A 12,535-nucleotide genomic window follows, 5' to 3' on the forward strand; every position below is an offset into this window, starting at 1 on the left:
CTTCATTCTCTTGCTATCATTATTTGAAAAAGAAGGCATCTAAGCTTTTTTTTGGTTTCAGTACTCTGGACAGCACTTTTTTATTGGTGGATGAATTTATCCACCAGTCAGCAAGGACAACCCAGGTTGTTCACCAAAAATGGGCCGGCATCTAAACTTACATTCTTGCATTTCAAATAAAGATACCAAGAGAATGAAGAAAATTTGATAATAGGAGTAAATTAGAAAGTTGCTTAAAATTTCATGCTCAATCGGAATCACGAAAGAAATTTTTTGGGTACAGTGCCCCTTTAAAATTGTATGCTATATCTGAATCATGAAAGAAAAAAAATGTTTAATGTCCATTTAAGTACCTATATATTTATTGTTTCACACACACACACACGCACACACACACATATATATATATATAGGCTTATCATAATTTTTAGAGGTGAAACTGGGACCACCTGGTGCGGTGCCAGTGGGGGTGTGGTCAGGAGTGTGGTCAAGGGGGCGTGGCAATTACCGGTCCTTTTAAAGTAGTAGCTTTTATGTGTGTAATGTTTCATGGATACTCTACCCTTCTTCAGTCAAACAAGTGAATCACACAGTTTAAATAGACCATAACACCACCCCCTAGTGAAAAAAGCACCATTACGTTGTCATGGCAAATAAATCATTAATCTAAATCTCAGATTCTAAATAATGCCAAACATCAAGCATAATTATCACTTTATCAATTTCACAATTTAATATCTGCAGTGTAATATGTGTTTTATGTGTCTAATTAAGGAACAGAGCCAAATACTGATAAGGCATAAATACAACATTGAATGAAAGTAAAAGAGAAACACGTACCCACTAAAGCTGTTTAAGAGGCTACTCTATACCATAATGCAGGAAGATTATAGCCAAAATGCTATCCTGCATGAAGTAAAGCAAGATCCAGGCCAAAAATCCTTCCTGACTGTACTTCCTAGTCATACCCATATGATTCCCCTAAAGGTGTATTACCGGCAGGGGTGGGGTGGGGTGTTAAATTCTTAGAAAAATAAACCAAGTAGTACTACAAAATTAAAAAAAACCTATGCTGCTCTGCTCACTCAGCCTGTTTTACTAAATGTAAACTTTGAAGGACACGAACGTTAAGCTAAGCAGGGCTGTATGTAACAAAGCACCAGCATCCAACTATGCTGGAGAGCCACAGTCCAGTCATTTTGAATAATGTGTCTGGGTTTCAGGTGGTCTGAAGCCCGGAAACATGATTTGAAACCTGGAGGTGGCAACCCTACTGGGACAGAATGAACAACTGGGTGGGACACTGGGACAGCGCCTCCAAACCGGGACAATCCCAGTAAAAGTGGGACTTCTGGTAAGCCTATATATATATATATATATACACACACACATATATATATATACACACACACATATATATATATATACACACACACACACATATATATATATATATATATATACACACACACACACACACATATATATATATATATATATATATATACACACACACATATATATATATACACACACACACACATATATATATATATATATATATATATATATAGTTTGATTTTATATAAATAATATTAGCTAGCAGAAAAGTTATATTCAGCTCAATGTGTACACTCTCACTACAAATAAAGTTATTCAACTATCGCCTCTCGAGCTCCGCAAGGTCAAGATCACGTGGTAAAGGCTGTACTCTGGGTAACCTTGACTACCAGGAAGAAGCGAAGGCGCAGCTCAGACTCGCGATATTTGAGTATTAAAATTGCTCTCAGAGTGTTTTGTTAACGCGAGAGTTACTGCTGCCCTCCTGCACTAGGTCAACATGTCGGAGTCTGAGCTTGGAAGGAAGTGGGACCGATGCCTGGCTGATTCGGCCGTTAAATTTGGTAAATTGCTGGGTAAAGTGGGGTAATAATATGGGAGTTTATGAATAACGCTCGCTATACAGGAACACTCCATTAACCCCTTGGCTACCGCGTGTACCTCTCTGACAGGTGTCAGAATATAACCACGTGTTAGTAAACTGTTACCTGAGCATGTAGCGTGACACACAGTACACTCTGTCATGTATGTCACATGATCATGTTAGGGTGTGACGTCTTCAAGAGGAGGATTATTGCCATGGGTTTTGAACGGCAAAATTGTATGAATAATAGTTTAGGCAATAGGCATATTTCAGTATGCACGCCGATTTGTGGGTGGTAAGATTTATGAGTGTTCTACCCTTTTAATGTAACATACCAGTAAAAAAAGTTTTAGAAACTCATGTAAACAACCAAAAGTATATATACTCTGCTATAAATGTGCATTGGCTAGATATAAACTGACCCAGGACTGTATAACCTAATAATATATTTCTCTATTAGATTGATAGGAATGAGCATTTATAAAGAGAAGGCACAATCTCACTCAGTGTGGCATATTGGGAGAGATTACATAGTAGTTGGGGGGACCAAGATAATTAGTACTGGCGAGATTCAATCTCTCCTAATATTCAAGGTGCACATCTCCATTTTGTTATCTGAGTTCCAGGCTTAAACCCTTTGCTGCTAAAGATTAAAGGGACAGGAAACCCCAAACCTTTTTATTTCATAATTTAGATAGAACATACAATTTAAAAAAAAAAACTTCCCAATTTACTTCTGTTATCAAATTTGCTTCATTATTTGTTATCCTTTGTTAAAGGTGCAGCTAGCTGAACACATCTAGTCCGCCAGTCACGAGAGACAAATCTGTGCAGGCACCAATCAGCAGCTTCCACTAGTGTAGGTTATGTGCGTATTCTGTTTTCAATTAGGGATACCAAGAGAATGAAGCACATTTTGAAAATAGAAGTGAATTTAGAAGTGTCTTAACCCCTAAATGACTGTCGTTGGTCGTTAAGGGTTTTACAGGTCATAGTTATGCGGATCTCACTCACTGTGAGTGGCAGGACCGTGCTATTATGTTTCCCTTCAGGCGGCTGTTATCACAGGTGAGACTGAGCTATCAAAATCGCAATCCCCATTGAACGACCACTAAAATGATATGCTCTATCTGAATCATGCAAATTTAAATTTTGACTTTCCTATCCCTTTAAGTAGTGGTTATACATGTACTATGCTGAACATAGCCAAGGGAAGTGGTATGTGACATTAGCTATCCAGGTTCATGCTCAGCATAGCTTTCCCATAATGCCTATAACAAGAGGATTGCTGACAGTGAATGTCTGGTGTCTCCCATGGATCAAGAACATTTTAACTATGAATGGTGTGCTAGGTCAATTGCTTGCAATTTATCTCCTCTTTCTTGTGGTTGCTTTAAATAAAGTTAACAGTCTAATTCCTGACTGAGCAATGACCTTGACAGTAAGAGAATGAAGCAGCACTGATAATAAAAGTACATTCAAAAGCTGTTAAATTGTATGCTCTATCTGAATAATGAAAGCCAAAATATGGGTATCATGTCCCTTTAATTCTTATGGTAGCCTTTTGCTGAAGCAACAGCTGTGCACTACTGAGAGCTAGCTGATCACATCTGGTGAACCAATGACATGCCATTTGTGTGCAACTGCCAATCAGCAGCTAGCTCCCAGTAATGCATTGCTGCTCACGAATATACCTAGGTGTGCTTTTCAACTAAGGATACAAAGAGAATGAAGCAAATTAGATAATACAAGTAAATTGGAAAGTTGTTTAAAATCACATGCTCTGTCTGATTCACAAAAGAAAAGTTTGTTTTTGTGTTTTATGTCCTTTTTAACACGGTTATTGGGGAGCCAGTTATGAATGTTTTTAGTAGCTAGACAAGGGTGATTTTTTTTTTTTTTTTTTTTTTTTTTAGCTGTCGGTTGAATTGAAAAACTTTGAAGCCATAAGTAAAACCACTGTAGCTCTAAAGTCTAAAATCTTCTATTAATTCTGCATTTATAATATTTAAAGGAACATAAAATACCAGTAGTGTTTACTGCCATCTAGTGCATCAGACATATGCACTACCTAGGTGTGCTCTTCAACAAAGAATACCATCAGAACAAAGAAAATGTAATAATAGAAACTCCTTTTCTAGCATCAGGATTGAAACACCTTGCTTGCAGTGCTATGTTTTGTGTCAGTGAAGATTTAATTTGTGCTGACTCTCTGAGGAGTTGTGGTGTTTGAATACTATTGCACAGGGCAACAACAGCATATGCAGCTAAAAACAGTAATAACCTACTGGGAGCATTTTGTGCTAATGGGAATCCAGCACCTGGGATACACACAGGTGTGTATATTGGCATACGCACTGCACAATACCCCCAGCAATAGTAGCAATACAAGAGATAGTCGCACCACCAAACTGAGCCAGACTGCACAGATCAACAACGTTTCGGACAGATGTCCTTAGTCATGTAGAAGTTATCTAGAAGTTTGGTACACTTTTTTTTTTTTTTCTTTTTTTCCCTGCATGATTGTGTAATCGCAAGTGTTGCAGTCTTTTAGAGACTGTTTCTAGGTACTCCTCAAATTAATCTTTTTCCTCAGCATACGCACATATCCTGTGAAGGCCCATGAACCAATATTCAAACACCACACCGTCTCAGAGAGCTTGCAGCAAAAAATAAATAAATAAATATATATATATATATATATATATATATATATATATATATATATATATATATATATATATATATATATATATATATATATATATATATATATATATATATATATAATTTTTAATAGACTTTAAAAAAAAAAATGTATTCCCCCCCCCCTCATACAGGCAGACTTTCTGCCAGTTCATAAGATGGCGGTGACAATTGTGAGGTGGGGGAGGGAAGAGAGCTATTTGAGGGGGTTCAGGGAGGGATCAGGGGGTGGGAGGCTGATCTCTATACTAAAGCTAAAATGAACCCTACAAGCTGGGCATAATACAGTGTGGTGCACAGCGGCATTTAGCGGCCTCCTAATTGCCAAAAAGCAATGCCAAAGCCATATATGTCTGCTATTACTGAACAAAGGGGATCCCAGAGAAGCATTTACAACCATTTGTGCCATAATTGCACAAGTTGTTTGTAAATAATTTCAGTGAGAAACCTAAAATTGTGAAAAAGCTAACAATTTTTTTTATTTGATCGCATTTGGCAGTGAAATGGTGGCCTGAAATATACCAAAATGGGCCTAGATCAATACTTTGGGTTGTCTACTACATTTTTTTTATATAATTTATTTATAAAAAAGCCTCTTTCTGTTTAAATGTAGTAATGGCAAAATGCTAAAAATTCTCTGTTCTTTTGGGGAAGTTTTTGTCTGAAATGTCTGGTCCTTAAGGGGTTAAAGGGATAATGAACCCACATTTTTTTTATTTCATGATTCAGATAGAGCAGGCAACTTTCTTATTTACTCCTATTATCAATTTTTCTTCGTTCTCTTGCTATCTTTATTTGAAAAAGCAAAAATGTAAACTTAGGAGCCGGCCCATATTTGGTTCAGCACCTGGGTAGCGCTTGTTGACTGGTGTCTAAATGAATGCAGATTTTTTGCAGTGCTCAATTGCGAATATATATCATGCATATCTAATAAAAGCTTAGAAGGGAAACGTACGATACTTTCATAATGCAGATGGTGCATGTTCAATTTACTTCTGGTGTCACATTTACTTTGTTCTCTTGGTAGCCTTTCTTGAAACCTAGCATCTTGAGAGCATACTGAGGTAGACTTACGTGTGTGCACGTGTCTTGAGCACTCTATGTATAACATTGTTTCAGACATTCTTGCAAACACTGCTGCCATATAGTGCTTTATACACATGCACACTACTGAGACTATATCAGTCTGCTATCATGGAAAGGAGATAAGTTAAAGGGACAGTAAGCTTTCGTAATTCAGAAATAACATGCAATTTCTATTATCTAATGCAGACATCCTCAAATTTTGGCCCTCCAGAGCTTTAGGAACTACTGTACATTTCCCATCATATGATATGCTGGCTGAGCATCATGGGAAATGTAGTTCCAAAACCTCAGGAGGCCTAAGTTTGACGATGTCTGATCTAATGGGAGCCAGTTGCTCATTGGTGGCTGCACATGTATGCTTCTTCTTATTGCCTTCACCCTATGTCTTTAGCTAGCTCCCAGTAGTTCATTACTGCTCCTTTAACACAGGTCACCAATAGAATGAAGGGGATTTGATAATAGAAGTAAATTGGAAAGCTGTTTAAATTTGTATGAATCATGAAAAACATGTGTTTTGGTTTCATGTACCTTTAAAAGTAAAAAGAGAGAGAGACTATAGTACATTTGATAGTTGAAGCACATTGGAAAGTTGTTTTGATTGTACACTCTTCTGAGTCAAATGTTTTGTTGTTGACATCCCATATCCTCTTAAAGGGACATAAAGCAAGTTGGGATAGAGACAAAATATAATATGTACTTAAATTACTTTACCTGCAAACTTATAATGCAGTGCCTCGCCATTAACCCTTTCTTTTAAGTTTCCGAATTGTACAGCTCTAAGTCTCCCCCACACAGTATGGCTGCATCCACCTTTTGATTTGGTTGAATGCAAGACTGTAACACTAATTATCTGTTGGAGCATGCATAGAAGCAAATAAGCTGCTGTGAACTCGGTTCCTTTTAATGCCTTTATGACATTCTAGTCCGTCCTAACCGGGCCGGGTTTTAGCGCCATTAGGACGGAGTTAAACGTCCTAGCAGTTTGGCTGTCCTGAAGCCAACGGCGCTTCCAGTATAGGATCGTGGCCTTTAAGGCGTGCCTAGCATCATAGGGACGCACCCCTGACCCGATCCCATCATTGAAACCACGCAATCGCATGCACGATCGCGGAATTTCATTTTGTCTACAATGGAACGTTGTTCCGATGTAGACAAATTGACCCTCTCATCAAAGGGTTATAATACAATGCCTGTGTTTCTGATGCTAAACACTGATAAGGGGGGCGGGTGGTTCAGACTACTCCAGATAGCATGGCTATGTAAGTCATTATATATATATATATATATATATATATATATATATATATATATATATATATATATATATATATATATATATATATATATATATATATATATATATATATATATATATATATATATATATATATATATATATATATATATATATATATATATATATATATATATATTTTAAATGCGTGCCAGCAATGTTTGCTCAATTAGCCCTTTTCGGATATGCACAGATCTCAACATGTTTTATGGCACTTTAAAGTATGTTTAAGGAAGATGAGCTACAACTTCTAAGGCCGATGATCTAAAGCTCTTCACTCTGTCGATTTATCTAAGAAATCCTGTCAGTACTGAATGGTTCCTCAAAGAATTTAATACAAGAGGTTTTGGAACTACATTTCCCATGATGCTCAGCCAGCATATCAGCTGGCTGAGCATCATGGGGAATGTAGTTCCAAAAGGTTGTGCATGATTCCTGTCCATGAACAACTTTAAATGTTTTTTTTTGTTTTTTTTGCAGCCAAATGCAAAATTCTCTTGTAGAAAACATTCCGTCCTTATTGGGACATAGTTATAATTACGTTACTAAGGTCTCATGAGTAATCAGTGTAAAAAATGGGCATACTTTTATTCTAAACTAAAAACACATTTTCCTTCCAAAATTGTCTTGTCTTTTTTTTCTTTCCTTTTTTTTTATGTTCTTTGTCAACACACTTTTTTTTTTTTTTTTTTTTTTAGGCGTTTTATGTTTTGTTAATCCAATTTCAGCAATGTCTATACACAGGAGAGGGCTGTAATCCTTGCAGTGCACAGGGGAAAACACCTGGTTGCAATGAGACACTTATTTTTATTAGATACTTTATACATTTCCGTATAGTTATGACTTTTTATTTTTTTTCTCTCTCTTTAAAAAGGACCTTTCTTTCCCTTTTTAAACTTCAGGCCATACTTGATCATTGAGCTTCCTTCAAATGTATTTTTTCCCCCAAAGGTGAGGTTTAACGGAGGCAGTAATATGGCAAGACAATGTCAGATGCTGTAATAAAAACGCTAATGCGGTGTTCTTGCTATTGTGCGTGTGTGCTCAGTTTTGGAGGTGAAACTGGAGAGCATACAGACCTTTTTTTAATGTGTCTTATCCATGGCAGAGGCAGAGGCATCTCCAAGATCCATATGTAGGTGGACCACACCGGATTCCACAGTCAAAAGAAAAGTGTCTTTAACCCCTAGATGCCGTTAGGATGTTCTATGCTGCATGGAACATCCTAATGGCATCTGGGGGTTACAGACAATTTTCTTTTGACTTTTCTTTGGCATCCTGCAACCGCCTACGTTTAGGCAATGGAAAATCTGAATATGGGGGGGGGGTAGCATCATAGGCATTCCCCTATGATCCAATCCCAGCATTGAAATTGCGTGATTGCATCTGATCTCGTGATTTCCTTTTCTCAAACAAGTGTTTACATCACAACTTTTTTTCGATCTTCAGCATTTGCCCCTGGCATGAAGGGGTTAATATTTGACTATTCCGTTTAGTGTATGTGTGTTGGTTTTTGTTAGTGTATACACAGATGCTTGCATATGAAGTCCTTTTTCTGTTATAGAAAGAGAACGCTAAGACAATTAAATATTTCTTCATTATTCAGATTAATCCCCCTTCAGGTCAATAGACTTGCACAAATGATCTTGCAACATGTTTGTATTTTCCAAAAAAAAAGTATTTTCTTGACTGACCACTCCCTCACGAACAGTTGCCATAACTTCAATCTCCCTTTCAAAACTCATTCCTAGCAAGTAATAACTCAGTTCAGCTATCTCCCAGTAGCGCATTGCTGCTTCTTCAACAAATTTAATTTGCCTTGAGTTTAAACAAACCTTGCTTTTGTGTGGAACAAAAGTGCTTGTCCCCCACTTCAGAGAGGCCAAAAAGCAAAGTGTGTAACTTATGTTTTCAAAATGCTGTAAATAGCCTAATCCAGCTATTTTGGAAACCTATGTTACAGACTCTGCTTTTTGTCCTCTCTAGAAAACAGGGGGATAAGAACAGTTTTACCTCAGAAATCACATCCCATGCTGTAAAGTCAGTGGTAGCGCTATTTATAAATGAAACATAAATTCAAAATAAAGTTAAGTTGCATTCATGATTATCTACTTGTCGTTTTCTAAATACCTTTTTTTTTTTTTTTTTTTTTTTTTTTTTTTTTTTTTTTTTTTCTTATCCCTTTTGCCTAAGTCTCTCTGTGTTCCTCCACCCGTGTTTAAAAAATAAAATAAAATATTCAGTTACGGTAACGAATGGATCTAACCCATTGGTTCCCCCATTGGCGTCTAGAGCACAAAGAAAAACGTGCATGCGGCTAACTTTGAACTATGTCTCTCAAAGTGCGTTCATGATAGTCTTGTGCACATTACCAAAGGGAATCCCCTACTATCGTCAGATCAGGTACATGGAGCTTGCAATCGTAACTATTTTCCTAAATCCGTTTATTGGGATAAGTAAGTATATCTTTAGAATGACATCATAGAATAATTACGATATAGCTATTATGCATGAAATCGAATATTATATACAAAATTATAATACTCTTATTCTATTTTTTTTTTTTTTTTTTTTTTTTTACATTTCTTTTTATTGAGAGCAACATGTGAATACATCAATCATCACATCAAAACATTGCCATGATAGCTACAGTCATAGACACAGTAATTTCTCTACCTTTACAGATGCATCAAAGATCATGACACATAAAAAGTCAGGGATATTATTATATAGTAAATTTCCAGTGTAAATGCAATACCGGTTATTTCTTAAATGCATATAACAGTTGCATTCTTCACATGTAGTCAGCTCTCTCATTTTACATTAAAAGAGAACATTATTCTCAACTTAACCCAAGCCCACACCCATAACAGTTTAAACACATACCTAACCTAGAGGATCAATTCCCCAAGCTATATTCCTTATTCCTATTCTCTAAGCATTATGCCGTCTAACCCTTATCCAAATGGACAGTGTGAGAAAAAGGAGGGGGGGAGAGGCGGCAGGTCATCTCCGCCCCCTCCCCTCTCTCTCTCACCAGCTCCCCAATGTCCCTGAGTCTCATTTGAATGTAATATATGGACCCACTCGCCTCGTAAGGTATCTTCTAGAAATATGTCGGTATGTCTGAATGGTAAGAGGACCTGTCTTTGAATCTGTAACTCAAAGGTCAGGATCAATCTGCACCATTTTCTTAAAAATAGGTTAAGCCTTTTACAGACATCTACTCTAACGTTAATCTGTTGTATAAAAATCTGTGTCTTCAGCATATTTCGAAAGTATGCTATAGTAGGTCTGGTCGTTTCAGTCCAATGGTTTAGTATACTTTTCCTTGCTAATAAGATAACCAGAGTTAGTTCTGAGTCTTATTGTCTGTACTGTGCGCCCCAATTCAGGAACAAGACATCAGTGGGTCTGAGGGGAATCGAGACCTTCATTTTTTTTGTTAATCCAATATTGTAGTTGATGCCAAAATTGCCTTATCACTGGACACTCCCATATACAGTGCAACAGGCCAGGGGACTCCGCAGAGCATTTAGAGAATTTGTTGGGCCAATCAGGGACCCATTTAACCAGTCTATTAGGGGTTATGTAGGCTTTATGTAGAAATTTGGTTTGAGTATTCCTTAGGTTTGCAAAAAGAGTGGCCCTCCTAACCTTTTCCAGTCCCTCCAGAGCCTCTTCCCATGTAGTGCCCAAGACTCCCTCCCTTTACCATCCCAGCAAGATGGTTGGTTGTAATTGTAACAGTCTGCTTTGCAAGAAGGTTTGATAGATTTCTGATAGTGAGAATCTGCCCATCTTGAAGTGATATTGGGGGATCCCTACCAAAAATCCGGATTATCTCTAATCAGTGCACTCAAGTAGTGCCAAGTCTGCAAATAAGCGTAGAAGTGGTTATTTGGTAGGTTAAACTCCATCTGTAACACGGAAAAATATTTAACTGAGCGAGTCAGCGGCTCCAGTAGAGAACCAACATTCCTCAAACCCATCCTCTCCCAATGAATGAAAGGTTTTGTATTGAATCCCGCCGCAAAGTCCGGTTTGCCATTAAGGGGAAGAAAGATGGAGCTATGGCAACTCCTCCTTAGGAATCGATGCGCTTGGTGCCAAGCTCTTATCGGATCCTATAAAGGAGATTCATACCTACTAGCCTAGCTGCTCCCGTTTTCGTCATATGTGGCAAATATGCCAAGGAGATGCCTCCCAGGGCTGCACGTTCCATATTAGGTTTGTAAAAATGCTGCGTACCCACCTGCCAATGCAAGACAAGGCGAATTAGTGCCACCAAGTTGTAGAGCTTAAAGTCTGGCAAAGATAAGACATTGGACAATTTATCAGTAGATACTCTGGGTTTACCTCCTCTCCAAACAAAGTATTGCATTGCGGAGTTTAGCAACTTCATGTCTGTTTTAGTAAGCAATAAGGGTAGCATAAGTAACTGGTACAGAAGGCGAGGCAGTATCACCATCTTCAGGAGACTAACCCTCCCCGCCAGTGACAGGGGGAGGGACTTCCAACTTTTCATTAAACTACACAGTTTGGCGCACAAGGGCGCCAGTTTGATAGAGTACAGCTTATTGGGATTTATAGGAATCTGAATGCCAAGATAAGTTATCAATTGAGTCGCTATCGTAAACGGGTAGACATGGTCTCGCCCAGCCTTTTTTTTTTTTATGTAGCCACAAAATCTCAGACTTCTGCATATTGGCCTTGTATCCCGAAATGAAGCCAAAATCATGCAGTGTCCTCAGAATAGATGGGATGATAGTTTCCGGATCCTGTACAAACAACATTATGTCATCTGCATAGAGCGCCAGATGTTGAGGATCTCCTGCAATATCAATAACTGGAAATATTTGACGCAATTTAATAGCCAGAGGCTCTAGGGCCAGATTAAATAGTAGTGGCGACAAAGGACAACCTTGTCTGGTGCCTCGCCCCAGAGTTACGTCGGTAGAAAATAGATTGTTGATACACATGTTAGCAATGGGAGAGGAGTAAAGATTTTTAAGAAATGAGAGGAAAGGTCCCGACACGTTAAACTTGGCCATAGTGTGGAAGAGGTGTCCCCACTCAACTCTATCGAAGGCCTTCTCCACGTCCAAGGACAGCAGGAAGGCCTCCGGAAGTGGTGCATTTGATCCTGATCGTCCTCTACTCCCAAAAGTAATGAGTTACCTGTAATACCCGGCGCACTTTAACCACCGACGATCTCGCATGCATAAAACCAGTCTGATCCTCGGATCAGATCTGGTAAAATAAATTTAAGGCGCTCTGCCAAGAGTTTCGTAAGAATCTTGTAGTCCGCGTTTTAATAACGAAATCGGCCTATAAGATTCTGGGAAAAGGGTATCCTTTCCCACTTTAGGGATAAGTGAAATATATGCCGCTGAGAACATACTAGCCGGCTCCTTCGCGTCTGTAAAATAACCGTGTATAGGTTTGTCGGCACTAGAACAACTTGCAGGCTCAACATTATGTAGAATTCTATGGGCAGCCTATCAGGGCCTAAAGGCCAATCG

The 12,535-nt window shown here is 38.1% G+C and overlaps 1 protein-coding gene across 2 annotated transcripts in view; it reads left to right on the plus strand.

Annotated features, from left to right (window-relative positions):
* Positions 1-1,786: 1,786 nt before the first annotated feature.
* The window catches only part of MICOS10 (mitochondrial contact site and cristae organizing system subunit 10), a 163,741-nt gene continuing 152,992 nt past the window's right edge, over positions 1,787-12,535 (plus strand). The window contains exon 1 of one of the 2 annotated variants that reach the window (XM_053690298.1): positions 1,787-1,904. In XM_053690298.1, coding sequence (XP_053546273.1) covers positions 1,841-1,904 — 64 coding nt within the window. In that variant the 5' untranslated portion in view covers positions 1,787-1,840. The remainder of the gene's footprint in view (positions 1,905-12,535) is intronic. The other variant, XM_053690299.1, reaches the window with a different exon arrangement.

Source organism: Bombina bombina, chromosome 8 (assembly GCF_027579735.1).
Source record: "Bombina bombina isolate aBomBom1 chromosome 8, aBomBom1.pri, whole genome shotgun sequence".
In the NCBI taxonomy this organism is placed as follows: domain Eukaryota; kingdom Metazoa; phylum Chordata; class Amphibia; order Anura; family Bombinatoridae; genus Bombina; species Bombina bombina.